At 46.9% G+C, this 21,354-nt stretch overlaps 1 protein-coding gene across 4 annotated transcripts in view; it reads left to right on the top strand.

Moving 5' to 3' along the window:
- TET3 (tet methylcytosine dioxygenase 3) overlaps window positions 1-21,354 on the top strand; it is a 112,203-nt gene that overhangs the window by 78,687 nt on the left and 12,162 nt on the right. For all 4 annotated transcript variants that reach the window (XM_024999365.2, XM_024999366.2, XM_024999364.2 and 1 more), the window contains 6 exons: window positions 1,228-1,318; window positions 8,481-8,574; window positions 15,515-15,723; window positions 16,891-17,041; window positions 19,523-19,612; window positions 20,121-20,258. In XM_024999365.2, the coding sequence (XP_024855133.1) occupies window positions 1,228-1,318; window positions 8,481-8,574; window positions 15,515-15,723; window positions 16,891-17,041; window positions 19,523-19,612; window positions 20,121-20,258 (773 nt within the window). The remainder of the gene's footprint in view (window positions 1-1,227; window positions 1,319-8,480; window positions 8,575-15,514; window positions 15,724-16,890; window positions 17,042-19,522; window positions 19,613-20,120; window positions 20,259-21,354) is intronic.

Here is a 21,354-nt window from a genome sequence, read left to right as displayed (position 1 = left end):
AAACTCAACATTCAAAAACTAGGACCATGGCATCCGGTTCCATCACTTCATGACAAATAGATGGGAAGAAAATGGAAATAGTGACAGACTTTATTTTCCTGGGCTCCAAAATCACTGCAGATGGTGACTGCAGCCATGAAATTAAAAGACACTTGCTCCTTAGAAGAAAAGCTATGACAAATCTAGATAGCACATTAAACAGCAGAAACACAACTTTGTTGACAAAGGTGTGTATAGTCAAAGCTGTGGCTTTTCCAGTAGTCATGTATGGATCTGAGTGTTGGACCGTAAAGAAGTCTAAGTGCCCATGAATTTATGCTTTCAAACTGTGGTGCTGGAGAAAACTGTTGAGAATCCTTTGGACTGCAAGGAGATCAAATCAATCAATCCTAAAGGAAATCAGTCCTGAATATTCATTGGAAGGACAGATGCTGAAGCTGCAATATTTTGGCCACCTGATGTGAATAGTCGACTCATTGGAAAAGACCTTGATGCTGGGAAAGACTGAGGGAAAGAGGAGAAGAGGGTGACAGAGAATCAGATGATTGGATGGCAGTATTGACTCAATGGACGAGTTTGAGCAAACTCAGGGAGATGGTGAAGGATAGGAAAGCCTGGCGTGCTGCAGTGCATAGGGTCACAAAGATGGGACACGACTGAGCAACTGGACAAGAATAGCAAAATGTTTTCCAGGTTCATCTATGTTATAGCATGTATCAGAGTAAATGCTTTTTATGGTCAAATAATATTCCATCGTATGGATATATCACATTTTGTTCATCTGTGTTGATGGACGCATCTGCTGTTTTTACCTTTGGCTCTCGTGAATATGCTGCAATGAACACTGCATACAGGTGCTGTTGGAGTCCTTGTTTTCAGTTTGTTTGGGATCCGTACCTTAAAATGGAGTGCTTTGCTAACCTCTGGTTTAGATTATATATAGTGATAAACTAAATGCCAAAGTGGTTAGACTTCAGTCTTGATAGTATGTAGTTTTATGAGATTTTAAAATTCTTGCCAAGTTGGTCTGTGTATAACGGTATTTCATTGTGATTTTAATTTGTAGTTCCTGATTTCTAATGAGTTTGAATGTATTTTCACATGTTTGTAAGCCGTTTGAATTTCCTGCTTTATAATGTGCCATTCGTTTTCCTGTTGGTGGTTTGCCTTCCTAAATTTCTGTTGGTGAATTGATGTCTCCAAATGATGTTTACTCTGTTTCTGCAGAACAAATAGTGGAGAAAGATGAAGGCCCATATTATACTCATCTGGGATCTGGCCCCACAGTAGCCTCCATCCGGGAACTCATGGAGGAGCGGTGAGTGACGCACAGATGTCCAAGGAGAAATGGGCAAGTTGTGAATAGAATGTGCATTTTAAGCACCTCTCGTTTTCATTGCCTTGTCCTAGACAGCCTACAGAAAGGAATCCCTGATACCCAGACTGTGGAAAGTTGAATGTGGGATTTCCCCCCCCTAGTGGTCTGGGTTTCTTTCTGTCTAGGTCTGCCCTTCGTACATCCCTCTGTCCCCGCTTTCTCTCACTCTTCATTGACAGTTTTCCTTAAAGAAACGGGGTTGAGTGGCTGTCTGTCCTGTGGAGTCCCCAGGGCTGCGTTTTGCACTGCCTTTCCTGTGGTGGTGCTCAACAGGTTCTTCTGCCCTGTGTCCTGTAGGTTGGCAGTTAGACCTAAAGGCTTGACCAGAATCTGTTTCTTTCTTTGAAAGCTACTTCCTAGGTGATGTTTTGTACCACCACTAGGAGGAATGTATGTCTCATATTTGGCCAGTGGGCACCTGTTTAGATGATCTCCTGACTCATTTTGGCATGATCCTAGGAATTCTTGATTTCTTTTATTTTTATGGGGGAAAAATTATTTAGAAAAGAGATTCCAGGTGCTGGGAGTGCTCATTTCTCTAGGCCATTTCAAGTAGAAAGAGCCAAGATATATGTGTAGGTTTTTTATTTTTGTTATTGTTTGGTTTTTAAGTACATTTGAGTTTATGTACACTTACAAGTCAACACAAGACTGTAGGGCTTTTACTTAACAGCTCTGTTTTGCTTTTTTAACAGTGGCTGCTACTGCTAAGTCACTTTAGTCATGTCAGACTCTGTGCGATCCCATAGACGGCAGCCCACCAGGCTCCCCCGTCCCTGGGATTCTCCAGGCAAGAACACTGGAGTGGGTTGCCATTTCCTTCTCCGATGCAGGAAAGTGAAAAGTGAAAGTGAAGTTGCTCAGTCGTGTCCGACTCTTAGCGACCCCATGGACTACAGCCTACCAGGCTCCTCTATCCATGGGATTTTCCAGGCAAGAGTACTGGAGTGGGGTGCCATTGCCTTCTCTGTTTAACAGTGAAAGTAGTTTTATATAAATAGAAACTTTTAAATCCATGTGTGTCCACAGTAGATACTAAATACTAGGAGTTCCAGAGTGTAGAGAGGTAGAATAGCTTGGTGATTGAGAACGCTGAGACCCTGGAGCTAGATTAAGGTCCAGGCCTGGCCCTTCCACTACTGCTGAGTTCTTTGGTAAGTTGCTTTACTTCTGTGTGACTCGGTTTTCTTATCTACAGAATAGAGATGATAAACGTATGTACACTGAAGGAGAATTAATTATGAGGATAAACGGAACTGATGTCTGGAAAGCATCTGGTGCTTACTAGTAAATATTACATACGAGGTATCTATATCATATCCACATGGACTATGGGTTTTTTATAACTAATGTTTATTAATATTTTAATAGTAAAGTCACAGATTATGTAGGACATAAACATGTTTGGTCATACATATACATACAGATGTGGAAGGCCAAGGGCTGAGTGGCTTAGAATTTCCAGAAATTTGGGGACCAGATTTTATCTGACCAGTGTAGCTAAACTGAGAAATTAGCAGGAAACATGATTTTGAACTGCATAACTATAGTGATGTCCCTGAATGAATAAAAGGTAAGATGGATGGAGGACAGTGATCTGCTGTAAACACTCTTAATTATCCTGTACCATCTGGAAACATTTATATTCATAGTAGCCCATCAGAAAAGCATTTAATTAAAGACCGAATCTTTAAATTCAAGCCTGATTGAAAGAGCACCTCTGAGTCCATGAAAATCATCAAAAAGTCTACAGATTACAAATGTTGGCAAGGATGTGGAGAAAAGGGAACACTTAAAACAGTATGTGGGCTTCCCTGATAGCTCAGTTGGTAAAGAATCTGCCTGCAATACAGGAGACCCCAGTTCAGTTCCTGGGTTGGGAACATCTGCTGGAGAAGGGATAGACTACCCACTCCAGTATTCTTGGGCTTCCCTTGTGGGTCAGCTGGTAAAGAATCCGCCTGCAATGCGGGATACTTGGGTTCCATCCCTGGGTTGGGAAGATCCCCTGGAGTAGGGAAAGGCTACTCCAGGATTCTGGCCCGGAGAAATCCATGGACTGTGTAGTACATGAAGTCACAAAGAGACGACACGACTGAGCGACTTTCACTTTCAAAACAGTATGTGGGATTGCTGAGAAAAACAGATATCATATTAACACAAACTATGTGCAATCTAGGAAAACAGTTCAGGTGAACCTGTGTGCAGGTCAGGAATAGAGATGCAGATGTCAGGAATGGACATATGGACAGGGCTTGTGGAGGAGATGGGGAGAGGAGGGTTGGAGGAATTGGGAGAGTAGTGCTGACATATATATACACTACCATGTGTGAAACAGAGAGCTCATGAGAACCTTCTCTGTAGCACAGGGAGCTCAGCTCCATGCTCTGTGATGACCTAGAGGGGTGGGATGTGGGGGTGGGGTGGGAGAGAGGTCCAAAAGGGAGGGGATGTATGTATACTTACAGCTGATTCACTTCATTGTACAGCAGAAACTAACACAACCTTGTAAGGCAATTATACTAAAAAAAACCCAATGTGTGTGGTTTTACACACACCCCTGCCTGTGCCCATGTGTCTATGTGTTGCAGCTTTGAGGTTGGAGTGGGCATTATTTTGGCCAGCGATTTTTGTGAGGAATTTTGACACCATTGTTTACACGTTGAGGGCTGCAATGGAGTCAGATATACAAGTTTGATCTGAGATACTTTTTACATTTGTTCGTTTCTTGGTAACAATTTTATAAGATTTTTAGACACTTCTCTAAATAACTTTTAGTTATAGAAGAGTATGTTTTGAAATAAGGATTAAGAGATAATGGTACAGTTGAGATTTCTCCTTTCCTTTTTTCTCATTGCTTTAAAAATAACAGCCAAGTGTAGATTCTTCAGAAACTGATCCAAGGGAGGAATTCCTCTCAAGACCAGGAATACTTGTGTTTTTCCTCAGCAACTGGTTTATTTTTATCTTAAGGACCTTGTAAATCATGGAACAGATTGTGTTTCCATCTTTATGTTGGCTGTTAGTAAGCTGAGCACCAGATTTGTGTATCCTCATTAAGAGGAACGTAATTTCTCATCTTTGGCCCAGGGAAGTCTATGCAGGTTCACCCCTGAGTCTTCATTAGCTTCCTTGCTTTCTTATGCAATGAAATGTTCTAGACTCATCTCTTTAAAATATGCATAAGATCCCACTGTTTGCATTTTGCATACAAACGTCATGTCTGTCTGTTTCCCCCTTTACTCTGATTTCATCACCCGTTATTTTTATCACATAGACATCTTTTTAAGCTTCTTCTGCAACAAGGAGGGGAATGAATGATTGCTGAAACTCACCTCGATGGAAGTCTAGTTTGTGAATGATCCGAGCTATCTCTTTCTCTAGACTTCCCTCCCTACCCTTTCTCTGCAGGACCACTCTACAGCCAGGAGTTGGCCAAGACGAGGAGGGAAGAAAACTGAAATCCAGGGGATGTTGGTGCTTTTAGCTTATCTGGTAAAGACTTTGGAAGGAGGGGGAGGTTCAAAGCAAGTCATGAAATATTGTAAAATTTATTAATGGGTTCCATACCTCCAGGTACCCAAGTCCTTGTCATAGGTAACTGGAGTCAGGTGTTTAAACCCATATCTGAGAAAGGCCTGCTGCACAAGGCCACGTGTCCTCTAACTGGGAAGAGGATTCTCTGCAGCCTAGCAGTTCATTAAATGTTCTTTCTAGGAATGAAGCACCAACACCCTGCTAGCAAATCCTCTGGGTTTGGGGGGAACTGGTCTCATTAATGTGTGATGGAGGTAACCCAAAAAAAATCACAACTTTAGATGAGCGGTTATCAAACTTGAGCATGCTTCAGGTTTCCGGAGGACTTGTGAAAGCACAGATGGCTGGACCCCAGCCCAGAGTTTCTGAAACAGCAGGCCTGGGATGGGACTTGAGAGTCTGCATGCTGCTCCCAGCACCACCTTTGAGAATCACTGGCTAAGACGATCAAGTTACCCTTTAGAATAAAGTTTCAGCTTATCCTTGCAGACTTTAGGGTCTATGAGTTCACCTATATCCTAACCTCTTAATGATAGGCCAGAAACTAAGACATTTAAGAAAAAAAAAGTTAAATCCAGAGTTGTTGGTTGTCTTTAAACACAGAGACAGTTCTGGTTAAAAAAAAATTCTGCCTGATCAGACAGTGCTTGGCCCTTTTATTTGCTCTCAAATACAAAGTTCACTGCAAGAAGCATTTCTCATGAGGATAGGAGAGTGGGGAAGGTCTTGGTCAGAAAGCCCGAGTCTGTGTCCTCAGTTCACCGTTCTGTGGGGAACGATATCCTGTGGGTTTCAGTGAGAGCAGTATGGTCGCCTTGGGTCATTCTTCCCACAGCGGCCTCAGGACACTCTGCGCGCATGGGCCACTTCCTGATAAATGCTTGTGGGGTTGAAAGTTTTCCAGGAGTCAGACAAGAAGAGCAGCACTATCTGGTCTTTTCCTCTTGAGCCAGACCACGCTATATAAACTCCCGGGGTCCTGTCTGCAAACACATTCTATAGCATAGCCTGAGAACTTTAATGTAGCAGTTATCAGCTTTTCACTTCATTCCCGAGATCTTGAGTGAAATAGAGAACATTGAACTTAGAGAAACCTTAGATCAGCATTTTCAAAAGTACTTGTTTTCTTTTCCAGTTACAAAAATAAAACACGTCTATAAAAGGCCATTTTAAAAAAGCTTATAGTGAATAAAGCTCTCTAGTAATTATCCTCTGAGAAGAAAACATTTTTTCAAGTTTGATTTTTTTGTAAGCATTTACAAAAGTACACATATGTGAACAGAGAAATTTTGAACAAAATGGGATCAAGAATACTATATCCATGTTGGTGGATACTTTCTCCTCCACTTAATTTTTTTCATGTCAGTACTTATAATTCTGTTGAATCCTTTTTGATAGCTATATGGTTTTCCGTTACATGGACATTTATTTAATTATGTTTTATTTAGCCAGTCCTATACTAGATATTTGGGCTTCCCTGGTGGCTCAGTGGTAAAGAATCTGCCTGCCAACACAGGAGACGCAGGTTCGATCCCTGGGTCAGGAAGATCCCCTGGAGAAGGAAATGACAACACACTCCAGTATTCTTGCCTGGGAAATACTGGAGACAGAGGAGCCTGGCGGGCCACAATCCATGGGGTCACAAAAGAGTTGAACACAACTCAGCAACTAAACGACAACAATACTGGATATTTTCGTTGTTTCTAAATTTTCTTGTTGATGCAATAATATCTTGTTCCTAAATCTTGGTGTATTTGTACAAGTTATGTCAGAGATAGAGATTCCTAGAAGTGAAGTGCATAAGATAATTATATATAAGTATATGTATTTATATAAAGAATATGTAAAACAGTAGTAGTTACGATAATTATGATACAAATGCCTAGTAGTTATGATAACATTACCCTCTATTAAATAATATACTGAAATAATATGCCATGACCAAATTGGATTCATTACAGAACTATAACAATTGCTGGATTTAGACAGTCTGTTAAAATAACATACCTTGTTAATTGGCCAAAGGAGAAAAACCATTCTTCTCTGTCCTTAGTTGTTAAAAATGTATTTGATAAAATTGATCAATTCTTTTTTTAAAGTTTTTAAAAAATGTATGTATGGCTGTGTCGGGTCTTTGTTACTACATGTGGGCTTTCTCTAGTTGCGGTGACTGGGGGCTACTCTCTAACTGCCATGCATGGGTTTCCCATTGCAGTGGCTTCTCTTGTTGCAGAGCATGGGCTTTAGGGCGCACGGACTTAGTTGCCACTCAGCACGTGAAGTCCTCCCGGAACAGGGATCAAACCCATGTCCCTGCATTGACAGGTGAATTCTTAACCATTGGACCACCAAAATTGATCAATTCTTGATTACAAATTCTTAGAACAGGAAACCCTTAATAGAGCTCTTCAAAATAAGGGAGTCTCTGTCTCTAGCCCAAAGTTAGCAAGCTGCATGCTCTGGGGTGAATAGTTGGAAACATTTCCAGGAAAGTCAGGAAATAAGCAAAGATGCCTGCAAGAGCTCTGGAAGCGCTAGCCAGTACAGACAGACAGGAGACTGAAGTAGAGCCATGGAAAGTGGAAATAAGAAGCTAGCAAATAACCGTTATTCTCAGATGATACAATATTGTATTAGAAGCTATTAAAAATAAGACAATTTAATAAGATGGATGTTTGCAGTGTTATTGGGCTCTTCCTTTGTGCCAGAAACTTTGACGTATTGGATTGGCCAGGAAGTTCATTCAGGTTTGCCAGCCCCTGTTCCCGAATGGACTTTTTGGCCAACCCAGTGCTTTAAGGCACTCCCAAGCCTAGGAGACAGGAACCATTTTTATGTCCATTTTACAGATGAGGAAACTGAGGCTTAGAGAAGTTCGGCCGTTTGGCCACAGTCTTGTAACAGAAGGGCTGCGTGGGCTCTCAGGCCGCAGCTCTCTGACCCCGTGGCTGCGCTGTAGCCAGCGTTGCCCCTGGGTAGATGTGTGCCCTAGAGCAGGTCAGTTCAGTTCCGAGGGCCACAGTTTCCTCACCTCTGAACGTGGCGAACCCCTGAGTGTGTGCACGTGTGTGTGGGCCAGGGCAGGAGTGTGTGCAGGAACCAGGCGTCTTTACTGTAAGTCCAAGGGGATCTCGGAGCCAGTTTCTACTGGGAGGCCACTGTTAAATGTCATTTGGGGATTGTTGAAAGAGAGTAATAAGGATTTCCCCATTTGTTTTCTTTTGTCTATTGAATTTTACTGACTTCATAAGTAGCTGAGACTGCTAACAGGGCTGGATACAAATGCCTATGCTGAGCCTTTGGTTTGAGTGCTCAGAGAGAATTATCAGAGACCTTGTGCCCTGGGGCAGGATGGAGCCAGGTGGGCCAGAGGCCCTGAGGTCTGTAAGTGGAGTTGTGTTCCCAGAGGCTCGAACACAGAATAAATGTTTAAATCTTTCTCTCCCTTCTCTGTTGCCCCCATAATAACTAGAAACCCAAGCGGAAAAACCCTGAGACTTGCCTTATTACCAGGACTCCTTTGGGATTCAGTTGTGCTAATGGTGGCTTCTGTCTTGCTCTCCAGGTACGGAGAGAAGGGGAAAGCCATCCGGATCGAGAAGGTCATCTACACGGGAAAGGAAGGGAAGAGCTCACGTGGCTGCCCCATCGCAAAGTGGGTACGTGTCAAAGCTCCACAGCCCAAACTGGACTGGGGAGTGGGGGGCAGACGTGTGCACTTTCCAGGGAGCTGTGAGCCAGCATCTGGTGCTGTTAGGGTCATCTTCCCCCAGCCTCAACTGTTGGTCCTGTCTTTGTTTAAATGCCAGCTCCTGATGTCCACGGCTGGCCTTGGAACTTCTCTAGTTGTTATGCTCAACTTGTACTGCCCTGTGGTTCAGGGCTGCAGGGGAAGGAGATGTGGAAGCTAGCTGGAGACATCATCTTGCCCAAGGCTGGGCCCCACCGTGACTCCTCTGCCTGCTCTGCGTGCCCTGGCGCTGGGTGCCCCTGTCTCTAGTCCATAAGAACTAAGCCTCTGAGCACAATCAGGACAGCATTGCATCTGCTTGACTTCTGAGCCAGTGTTTCCTGTAGACAGCCTGCGTATCATGGCAGAGGGAGCACCAGTAACTCAGACCCCAGTTTCACCCAAAGTTTTCTGACCCGTCCTTCCAGCTCTCATAGAGCACTTTAGAACCACTATAGAACCCATGCCCAGAGCAGCAGCAAATTTATCAGGTAGCTGTTTGCTCACTGCTTGATAGGGAGAATATGCATGGAAAATAGGAGGCTCTGTCCCTGTATTCAAACTGCTTATGATGTAGAGACAGCAGGAAGTAAGATCGTGGAGACTTGAATAATCAAAGTTTAACATTGAGAGGCAGGCTTGGTGCTGTTGAGTTCAGGGCCAAGGGATGTGAGGGGCAGGAGGAGTTCAGGCTGGGTCTTCCAGAGAAGGTGGATATGCATGGGGCCATATTAAATGGGCGAGGAAAAGGTGGAAGCATTCCTGGTGAGGAGAGTCATGTGGGCAAAGGGAGAAAGGCAGGGTGAACATACACTCAGCTCATTTCGAGTGAAGGATAGTAGTAACATGAGCTTTGTCAGACTCTGTTTTTATCTGGTCTATATGCCATCCCTTTGCACCTCTATGTTTAATGAAAATACTAGGTATCTAAACCTGAACTACCATGTATCTATTTGTAGCAATTTTCAGACAGTAGCACAGAATGATCTGGGAAAATCTGAAATACATAAGAGTATTCACGGGCATATAGAAGAATGTTTTCCCCACCCTTGTGAAAGATGGTCATTACAGTAGGAGGTTAATTACTTCTCTGGCTGATCAGGGTGGGGTGTTATCCCTCCCAGAGAACCCATCAGGGAAGTGGTCTCCTTCCCTTCCTCTTGCTGATTTATGTAGTTGTTGAGGAATTCCAGAGTATCCGGCAAGAAACTGAAGATCCCTGGGGCATTGGCAGACTTTTCAGCTTCAGAAACAGTTGCCACCTTAAAGAAAACAGTTGGCTCTGTGGACAGTGTTAAGGATAAGAATATGCATCTTAGTCCTCAGACACTCATGGTGAAAGTTTAGCTCTTGACCAGCGCTCATGTGTCTCTGCTGAGGGCTGGGGAGGAAGGCGCCCAGATGAAGTGTGAGATCCGTTTCTGGGGCCGTGAGAGGAAAGCAGAATGATGGCAGGAAGAATGTGGTCCTCAGAACTCTGGTCCCTCCAGGCTCTGCGGACAAACGCCCAGAGCTGGGCACAGGAATGCAGTGCTTTCTCCAGAGGTTGGAATAGCTTGTGGATATCACCAGGCCTGGTGGAGTGCCCATCACCAATGCCCATCTTCTTTCTTTTTGAAAGAAAAGCTCATATAGAAGGGAATACTTAGGGACAGAGAGGTGAGGAAATTCCACACCTGATAAGTGAAAATAAAATGAGAGAGGAGGGAAATTTTGTTAATGAGAAGAGTGGTAGATCGTAGAACTATTACAGTTGCAAGAAAATGGCAGTGCTGTGTTGTTTCTTGTTTTCTAACCAAATCCCATAGTGTGGTGACGTTCCCTTATTTTTTGCCTACACAGCCACCAAATACCCTGTGTATTACGGTTGTAGGGCTCATCTAGAGTTCCACCTCCTTGGGAGCTGGAGAAGGGACAGAGGTTCCCTTTCTCTGCCCCTGTGTGGAAATGGCCCACAGATGCTAAGGACAGATTGTTCTTCGTGGTGGCACGGTCGTGGTCCGTCGCCCTGGGGATGGCAGCGTCCAGCTCCCTGGGCTGGGCAGTGCCTCCCATGCTCTCCCCGCTGCCCCAGCCCAGGTCTAGGTCCTGGGTTTTCTTTCCAGCCAGGGTTCATGTCTGTGTTTGCAGCCATTACCTTCAGGTACAAGCAGTGTGCCCGGCAAGTTTTAGATTTAACCAGCTGGGATCTTGGGCAACAAAGCTGAGGTGCATCATGGATGCCCAGAAAATGTGGGTTCAGAGAATGATCTGAGAAAGTGGGGCCCCCCAGAGAGCCTGCTGGTAATGTCAGATTTTAAGGTGGCCTGTACAAAGTGTGGAAGTCAGCAAGTGTGGAGATGACGGAGCAATGCAGGTAGGACTCCAAAGGCTCAGAATATATGAAGGCACACCAGACGCAAACGCTGCAGACACGGTAAATGGGCTTTCGGTAGAAGAGCCATGGAGATGCTGCTCAGGCCAGCCTGTAATGGGAACAAGTCAGAAGGCAGATATTTGAAGGCACCGGCGGCATGGTGGAGCAGACTTAACTGGGGAAGCCCAGTGCTGGAGCTAGGACCAAGGGTGAATCACGGGGGAACAGACTGGGGTTTCTGCTCAGCGCTCCGGGAACCCCTGGCCCAAGTCCAGGTGATTTCTTTACGATCCTGTGATGGCGCGTGAGCCGTCTGTGTTGCTGTGCTCTGAGTGCTGGTAGGTTCGCACCTTACATTGGCCTTTGACTTCTGCACTCTGTATTCCGTCCTGCTGGGTTCCTCCATAGAGTATGGGAGCTCCACTTTGTTGCAGCTTTTTTGAGTGTATCCAAAGGCCTGTGAGGGTGTGGCCACAGGGCTGTCTGCTCGTGCCTCAGTGCACTTATGTGGGGGTCGCACAGAGTCGGACATGACTGAAGCGACTTAGCAGCAGCAGCAGGAACATTTAGGGCTTCCCAGGTGGCTCAGAGGTAAAGAATCTAGTGCAGTACAGGAGATGCAGGAGACCCAGGCTTGATCCCTGGGTTGGGAAGGTCCCCTGGAGGAGAAAACGGCACCCCAGTCTAGTATTCTTACCTGGAGAATCCCATGGACAGAGGAGCCTGGCGGGCCACGGTCCATGGGGTCGCACAGAGTCAGACAGGACTGAGTACGCATGCACAGGCAAGCGCAGACTGGAAACCCGAAGGGCACGGCCTCAGTCCAGCCGTGGCGGTGCAGGTGACTGTGTGAGCTCTAAGTGTGTGTCACACATGAGTGTAATTAGCCAGTGCTCTTCTGGGGCAAACCCTAGTACCTGCTGTGTGTGCAGATGCCCATGGAGTGCCCGGCTCAGTCTGCAGAAAGCCAGCCATACAGGGATATGATGATTGGCATTTCATATATTTACTGATCCACAAAAACAATTTTATAAATAATGTTGCAGTCAGTGCTTCCACAAAGGGTGGAGGTGGTGGGCACCATTACTGCTATGGCTCAAAGCAGGAACTCTTGGCCCAGATACATTTTGTTTAGTATACAAGATGTCCTTTAAATTTTGAAGGAAATTCTGGTACATGCTGTTTTATGGATGAAACTTGAGGATGTCATACTAAGTGAAATTAAGCTGGTCACTGAAGTTCAAATGTTGTACAATTCCACTTACGTGAGGTACCTGGCATAGTCAAATTAATAGAGTCAGAAAGCAAAATGGTTGTCACCACGGGCTGGGCTCAGGGAGAATGGAGGGTTAGTGTTAATGGGTGGAGAATTTCTGTTTAGGAAAATTAAAAGTTCTGGAGATGAAAGAAATTCTGGTGATAGTTTATATAACAATGTCAGTGTGCTTAATGCTAATGAATTGTACACTTAAAATGCTAAATTTTATGTATATATTATATATTATATATATTTTTTCCCACCATTTAAAAAATGAATTTGGTGTTCATATCTTTAAAAGGAGAGATTTCATGTGAAAATCTGGATTTCTGTTTTCTTCTTCCCAAACTGGAAGGGGTAGGTACATTTGGCCGGAATTCTCACCAGGCAGTGACCCAGGGAGAGGGGTCTGGCTTCCCAGCTACCCTCAACTCCTTAGTTGCACCTCTGGCCTGCTCTCCTTACTGATATTGCCTGCCTGGTGGCTCCCTCAGCATCAGCCTACACTGATGTACTCATGACCAATCCTGTCTCCAGCCCAGACACCTCCTGACCTCCAGACCCGTTCTGTTGGTTCTGCTCGGAATAGCCACTCCAGTGTTCCAAAGTGCCTCCACCTCGGGGTGCTCCCTGCTGCCTAGCAGGAAACACTGCCCACACTCACCCACTTTTCTGCACCACAGAATGTCATTTAAGACTTGTGCCTGGCCCTCAGCTCCTATAGTGAGGTGGTCCCAAAGTCACCTTTCTCCTGAAGGTCTCTAGAGTCCGTGTCTTTTCCTGTTCATTCCCCATTGTTCTAGCTCAGACTTTATCCGTTTTGCTCGTCTTATGTCAGTGGTCTCCCCATTTCACCCCTGTCCCAAACATCTGCTCCCCCTTCTAAAGCATGTAGCTATGAATGTAAGGGAGCCCCCTGCTTACTTTGTAGAGCCGTGTCTCAAGTCCTTGTCCCTCCACTCGCCACTCAGAGCCCTTCCCAGTCTTCCCTCTTCACAGGCCCCCACATCTGATCTAGTCACAGAATTCCTTGGGATTTTTGGAGGGGAGATTCAGCCACCTCACCCCCCACTCCTGGACCCTTTGTGCTTTGTGTGAGCCAGGACAGTGTTTAGGGCGAGGGTGAAGAGTGAGGTGAAAGCCTGGGTGACTGGACAGCTGGACCCTGAGGAGCAGAGCAGTACCCCATGGCCTATGCTTTTTTTTGTTAGCAGTCTTTTTGAGATGTAATTCACATACCATAAAATTCACTCATTTAAAGTATACAATTCAGTGGTATTGCAAATTGTTAAAACATAGATAACATAAAATTTTCATTTTAATCATTTTAAATGTGCAGTCCAGAGGCATCAATTACATTCTCATTGTTATGCAACCCATCACCACTGTTTATTTCCAAAATTTTCTCATCATCCCATCCTGAAACTCTGGTTGTATTCTTAGGTATGCCTGGTCATATATGTTTAACTTTCCAAGGAACTACCAAAAACTGTTTTCCATAGCATCCAGGCCCTTGCTTTTTAACAAAAACCATGTAGATATGCACCATTTTCTCTGCAAATGTTTTAGGACAATGTAAAAATTTCTGAAATTATGGCTTATAATTTTATCTATAGATTTTGTTCCTTTTGTTCAGTAGTTCAATTGTGTTTGACTCTTTGTGACCCCATGGACTGCAGCACACCAGGCTTCCCTGTCCTTCACTATCTCCCAGAGTTTGCTCAAACTGATGTTCATTGAGTTGGTGATGCCATCCAACCGTCTCATCCTCTGTCGCCCTCTTCTCCTCCTGCCCTCAATCTTCCCCAGCATCAGGGTCTTTTCCAGTGAGTCAGCTCTTCACATCAGGTGATCAGAATATTGAAGTTTCAGCTTCAGCATCAGTCCTTCTGATGAATATTCAAGGTTGATTTTCTTTTAAAGTAGACTGGTTTAATCTCTTTGCTGTCCAAGGGACTCTCAAGAGTGGAACTTTCAAGCACCCCAGTTTGAAAGCATCATTTCTTTGGTGCTCAGCCTTCTTTATGATCCAACTCTCACATCCATACATGACTACTAGACAAACCCTAGCTTTGACTATACAGACCTTTGTTGGCAAAGTGATGTCTCTGCTTTTTAATAGGCTATCTGGGTTTGTCATAGATTTTCTTCCAAGGAGCAAGCATCTTTTAATTTCATGGCTACAGTCACTGTCCGCAGTGCATTTGGAGCCCAAGAAAATAAAGTCTATCACTGTTTCCATTGTTTCCCCATCTATTTGCCATGAAGTGTTGGGACCAATGCCATGATCTTTGTTTTTTGAATGTTGAGTTTTAAGCCAGCTCTTTCACTCTCCTTTTTCACCTTCATCAAGAAGCTCTTTAGTTCCTCTTTGCTTTCTGCCATTAGGGTGGTATCATTTGCATATCTGAGGTTGTTGATATTTCTCCTGGCAATCTTGAATCCACCTTGTCATTCATCCAGCCTGGCATTTCACATGATGTATTCTGCATGTAAGTTAAATAAGCAGGGTGACAATACAGCCTTGATGTACTCCTTTCCCAGTTTTGAACCAGTCCATTGTCCCATGTCTGGTTCTAACTGATGCTTTTTAATCTGCATACAGATTTCTCAGAAGGCAGGTATTCCCATCTCTTTTAAGAATTTTCCACAGTTTGTTGTGATCCACACAGTCAAGGGCTTTAGTGTAGTCAATGAAGCAGAAGTAGATGTTTTTCTGGAATTACCTTGCTTAATCCATTATCCAGTGGATGTTGGCAGTTTGATCTCTGGTTCCTCTGCCTTTTCTAAATCCAGTTTGTACATTTGGAAGGTCTTGGTTCACACACTGTTGAAGCCTATCTTGAAGGATTTTGAGCATTACCTTGCTAGCATGTGAAATGACCGCAGTTGTGCAGTAGTTTGAACATTCTTGGGCATTGCGCTTTTTTGAGGTTGGAATGAAAACTGACCTTTTCCAGTCCTGTGGTTACTGCTGAGTTTTATTTTTATTCCTAAGTCTATGTAAATCACCAATTACTTAGGTTTTATAGTAGTTATTTTTCATTTTGCAGTTTAATGTTTTTCTTTTCCGAATCACAATGATCCTTTAGCCTGTGTGGTTGCTGTCGCCAGGGTGTGACACCCCTGGGACCGTGCCCAGAAGAGCTGCAGCCTGGGTCTGTTGGGCAGAGGGGAGGGGGGCGTGGCATCCGCCGTGGCCGCGCCCAGCGCCGGAGCCTGTGGTTCCCAGCGCCCCGCCCCGCCTCCCCACAGGTGATCCGCAGGCACACGCTAGAAGAGAAGCTGCTCTGCCTGGTGCGGCACCGGGCGGGCCACCACTGCCAGAATGCCGTGATCGTCATCCTCATCCTGGCCTGGGAGGGCATCCCCCGCAGCCTCGGAGACACCCTCTACCAGGAGCTCACCGACACCCTCCGGAAGTACGGGAACCCCACCAGCCGGAGATGCGGCCTCAACGATGAGTATGTGGATGGTCCCGGTGGCGGGGTGGGGCGCGGGGTGGGGCACGGGGTCAGGGCCCTGTGTTCCGCAGAGTTAGGACTGGGGTAGAAAAGTGCTCACCCACAGAGCTGGCCTGAGGTCTGACCCTGGCTGGGGAGGGTCTCCTGACTCAGCTTAGCTCTGCTTTCTGCCCCGAATTGACTCTGAGGCTCTAATATGGTGACAAGTGTGGAAACGTGTGTGATGCCCGACTAATACAAGGCATCAGTGATAGTCATAAGACCTATCTTTACAGGATCCTCCCCCCGTTTTTTAAATTAAGGTATTTTTACTTACAGTAAAATTCATCCTTTGAGGTATACAGTTTGAGGAATTTGTCAGATGTTTATAGCCGTGTATCCACCACAGTCAAGACATAGAAGAGCTCCTTCAGCCCCAGACTCCACCATGGGCCTCTATAGCCTGGGGCTCCCCGACACCCCTGGCAACCACATGCCTTGTTTCCTGTCTACGTAGGGTTGCCTTTATAAGAGTGGCACATGAAGGGAGCCCTGCAGCAGGTAGCCTCCCGAGTCTGGCTTCTTTTCCTGAGCAGTGTTTCTCAGTTTCGTCTATGGATCAGGAGCTCACTCCTTTTCACCACTGAGTAGTATTCCACCACGTGGATGCATCACAGTTTGTTTATTCATTCCCCAATTGAGGGGTATTAGGATTATTTCTGGATTTTATTAAGTGTTGAATGGTAATGTCAGTGTTAATTTCTTTAAAGGCCTGTCAGCACCTGGGCCTGCAGGAAGCAGGCATGTTCAAACTCTGTGGTTCACATTATTCCCCTCCTTGAGTGGTCTGTGTTGAAGCTGATCAAGATATTAAAGTCGTGGCAAAGTGTAAACCTGAGTGGGTTTTTGATTAGGTCCTTTCAGCCATCTCACACAACCCAGGTGCTTCTCCCAGCAGCAGGCTCTCAGACCTTCAGGCTCAGGGGTGGGAGCCCAACAGGCTACTCAGAACCGCTCCTCTGCCCACAAGGGTAGAGACTTGGGAAAGGAGTTGAGGGCAGGGAATGATGTCATCCCAGTAGTGGGAGGCCAGCGGATGCCAGGCAACAGCCGGGCCGCCCCCTCAGGGAGGGGAAAATTCCAGAACAAAAAATGTGCTTACGATGCCTAATGTGTGATATGTTGCAGCCGGACCTGCGCTTGCCAAGGCAAAGACCCAAACACCTGTGGTGCCTCCTTCTCCTTCGGTTGTTCCTGGAGCATGTACTTCAATGGCTGCAAATATGCTCGGAGCAAGACTCCTCGCAAGTTCCGCCTCGCAGGGGACAACCCCAAAGAGGTGAGCAGAGCCCCATAGGGAGCCCAGGACCTTCCCACTCACCCTGTTCCACCTGCTGCCCTAACAGTCCAGATGGCACACAGGATTAGTCCACTGAGACTCAGATGTGCAGAAAATGGAACTTCCTTTTTTTGTTTTTCAAACTGACCTTATCTTGCAGTGAAATAAGTTATATGATGTGATGTGGAAGGATATGACAAGTGAAAAATTAGACTTACCAGTTAACAGGTACCTCAGGCTCTTGCAGTTTAGAAAAGTCTCCTTAAGGTAAATGTTCAGATTACTCATTAGACTGTGGCCCTCTTAAGGGTTATCGCTTCCCTCCATTCTTTGCAAGGTATCTTCCTGGGTGTGAAGTGTGGCAGGAAGAGGGGCCTCAGGCCACCTTTTGGCTGATGCTAGACTTCCCTCATCCTGCCTGGCTGCTGGGGACGCGTCTCTGTGCGGTTGTCCAGTTGTCCAGGTCTTTGCTCTCCCCTGCTGGGGGCCTGGTGTGGTCCTCGGGCACTGGACTGGCATCCACATGATGTTGCCTCTAGGCCTGAGGCCTCCTCCTGCCCTCCGGGGCTTTTCCTCAACCCAGTAACAACAGGATAAGGGTCTCAGGGTCTCCTCTGCAGGCTGAGCGTAGTCTGGGAGCCAGGAGTGTCCAGCCAGGCTGCCTCCCCCTCTGCCACTTCCCCTCTGTTGCCTTGGTTGGGCAGGCCATCCCGAGGGGCTCTGCCCTTGAAGCCCAGAGGCAAAGACAGGCACAGGCTGCAGTGGGCTCCCCCCAGCCTCCCTCCCTCCTGCCTCTGCTACTGCAAGGAGGGGGCTACTGGATCTGGGCAGTACCTTGATCCCACTCTCTACCTTCCAACTCTCTCCAAGCTCCTTGTACCAGAAGGGCTTCCCCCTTTTCAGGGGGCAAGGACTCCTGGGGTACATTTTTTTTTCCTAAACCACATATAAATTTCTATGCTCAGACTTCCAAGCTTTGCTTTTCAGAAATAAAAGGAAGCAGCACATCCAAATTTAGAAGCTCTTTTTTCTTCTCTCAAAGCCAGCTTTTTTGACTGTTACATAACCTAGTCTGAGTCTAATCTGACGCTAGACTTTTATTTATGGCAGCACCCTGCTTCCCTCAGAAGCAGCAGATGCGGTTGCTTCAATGAATGAAGGAGTCTCAGTGCCGCCAGGAACTAGGAATTATCATGAATGAAAGCGATACATGGAAAACAAATATTTTCTCTGTTCCATCAGCTACCATTTCCTGTGCACCTACTAAGTGCTGGGTACTCTGCCCAGAACCTCCCAGGTATCTCAGTTAATCTTATGACACCTGAGGCTCTAGGCACTATTACTGCTCCCTTTACAGGTGAGGCAGATGGCTTGCCCGAGGCTGTGTGGCAGTGATGGTGAAGTCAGCATTTAACCCTGGCCTGTGTTTCCCCAGAGCTCACAGTCCTCACCCCCGTGCTGTGCTGGCTTCAGGCCCCCTGAGCTTGTGGAAGCATCTGGAAGATAGCCAGGGAGGTGCAGTGAGGCTGGCTGGTAGCTCTGCCGCCCCACTGGACAGACAGCTGAGCCATTGGTCTCACCCTTCTATTTCTAATTCTGTGAGTTTGGTACTTTTTTCCTTCCCTCTTCCTCCTCGTTCTTCTCTGTAAACTCTTCATCCCATGCTCAAGGCTGGCTCAGAGCCCCTGTAGCCCTACTTGGTACCCTCAGAGGGCTAGAGAAAGGCTGTGAATACCTTAAGCTCTCTGCTTGGGGGCTGCTTCATTGCGGTCAGCACTGTCTGGTGGAACTTTCTGTGATAATGGAAATGTTCTCTGTAGAGAACAGCCAGCCACAGGCACCACTTGTAGTCACTGAGCATTTGAAATGTGGCTAGTACAGTGGAGGGGCTGAATTTTTTATTTTGTTTAATTTTAATTATTGCGAACTAAACACCTGACATGATGCGAGTCTTAAAGGATAGAACGTCGAGGCTGTCTGTGTACTTGGCTCATGATGGGCGCTGGGCCTGGCTGGCTGTGGGATTCCTAGCGCAGGCCTCAGCTGCCCCTCCCTGCCTCTGTTTGCCTGTCTGGACCACTGCAGGAAGGATCCACACTTGCTGCTCATGCTCGTACACGCCTGCCATCCCCCACCTCTGACTGAGGGTGTTGAGCGAGTGCTCAGTAAGAGCAGGAACCCGTTCTAGGTGTTCTGAGCGGCACTGGGCTGGAGCCTGGCAGAGCAGGTGCTTGGTAGCCAAGGTGACCAGACTCTCAGGAGTGTCTGCTCTGGTGAGCTTCAGCATCTCCAGCTTTAAATCAGACCTGGCCCCATACCCTTCTCGGAGGAAACACCGTTAAGATACCTGATGGCCCCTTACTTCTTACCTTGCCACCGGGAGCCCAGCAGAGGTTCTAGAATGGAGGTGGATTTCCAGGGTGCAGACAGTTTACCAGGCGGAGCTGCTCTGGGGGTGTGTGACTATTCTTGTCTCCACAGGAAGAAGTGCTCCGGAAGAGTTTCCAGGACCTGGCCACCGAAGTTGCTCCCCTGTATAAGCGGCTGGCGCCCCAGGCCTATCAGAACCAGGTACTGGGTCTTGGGCTGTTCTCTGCCCACGTGGCACCCCCATCTCTGCCCAGCTCTCTGCTGTGTGGCAGTGGCAGAATGGGCTCCTGATGGGAAAAGCCCAGCCAGTGCTACAGCAGCGATGTAGGTCTTTGTTAAGACCTCTTGCTTATACCAGGCTCACCACACCCCCGGACTGTCTTTCCTCTATCCTTAGTCTTTATCTCTCTCCCCTTCATAATCCGCCACGTCCTCTGCTCTGGTTTCTACTGAGGAGGCTTGAGTTTCTCTCACCAGTCACCTCTGCACTCTGTAGGTGAGGCAAGGGGGACTTGAGATAACCCAGAAGGGAGTAACCCCTACAGGGGCTTCAGCCATAAAACCTCCCTCCTGCAGCCCATGTACAAGACAGTTTTGTTCCTTAACCTTTTCCCTCCTTCCTTCCCTCTGTGCCCCTGGCCTCCCCCATGCCAAGTCAGGGCCATTCATCTCAGGTCACTTGAGCAGCTCTCCTTGGCAATCTACACAGGTGACCAATGAGGAAATAGCGATTGATTGCCGTCTGGGGCTGAAGGAAGGGCGGCCCTTCTCAGGGGTCACAGCCTGCATGGACTTCTGTGCCCACGCCCACAAGGACCAGCATAACCTCTACAACGGGTGCACAGTGGTAAGAAAGCTTGTGAGCTGTCACAGCCCCACCTATGAGATGATCCTGGGAGGGGGCACACACCTGCTCTGTGCGGATAGGTGGGCTCAAGGCTGGGAGAGACCTGGCAGACTGCCTGCTTCTGCCAACTTCTTTGGGAAATGCAGGGACAGGGCTGGTTTGGGTGGAGGCTGCAGAATGCAGCCTCCTGGGTGCCCAGTGTGCCCCAGTTATCTAAAGTGTGGTTCCAGGTCTCGCTGAACACTTGGATTGAAGTCCAAACAGTCTCTTGATTCATTCACTGGGCAAATGTTTATTGTGCCCCAGGTACTGCTCTAGATGCTGGGGAATAAAATGGACAGTGTGCTGCCGGAGTATGTGATATAATGTGCAGGAGCAGTGAAGGCTGTGAGGAGAAGATACAGTAGGGTAAGGGGTGAGATGACCGCAGACGCTATTGTAGAGGAAGTGGAGGGAGCCTTGTCTGGGAAGGGGCACCTGAGCAGAGACCTGGAGGTAAGGGACCGAATGCGTGCGGGTAGGGGTGGGGAGCTCCAGGAGCAGCACAGGCGAAGGCTCAGAGGAGTGAGATCAGAGGGGCAGGCAGGGCTGGGGTCGCAGGGAGAATGGGGGGCTGGGAGGGCTCTGGGTTGTGCTCTGAGTGTGATGGGAAGCCCTGGAGGGCTTTTCAGCTGGGAATGCTAAGATCTCACTTATAAAGTCAGAAGCAGTCTCTTGCTCCTGCAGATGGAGAATAAAGTATGTTGCAGTAGGGGTGGGTGGGGGAGAACCAGAGCAAGCAGGCCAGGTAGAGGCCAGGACAGGTGTCCAGAGGTGACAGAGCTTGGGCAGGAGTGAGGGTGGGGTGGGGAGTAATTGGACAGGTTTGGGATGATTTTGAAGGCATAGCTGAGGGTGTTTGCTCATGGCCTGGACATGGGATGTGTGAATTGCTTGAGCAACTAGGCAAGTGTTAGTGATATTTACTGAGATATAGAATATCAGGAGAAGACCAGTTTGGGGTGAAAATCAAAAATTCTGTTTTGACAGACACAGACTCACAGACTTAGAAAACAAACTTGTGGTTGCTGGGGAGTAAGGATGGGAGAAAGGAGTA

Source organism: Bos taurus, chromosome 11, assembly GCF_002263795.3.
Source record: "Bos taurus isolate L1 Dominette 01449 registration number 42190680 breed Hereford chromosome 11, ARS-UCD2.0, whole genome shotgun sequence".
Lineage (NCBI taxonomy): Eukaryota > Metazoa > Chordata > Mammalia > Artiodactyla > Bovidae > Bos > Bos taurus.
The sequence above is the reverse complement of the archived record's forward strand: the minus strand, read 5'-3'. Positions and strand labels throughout refer to the sequence as shown.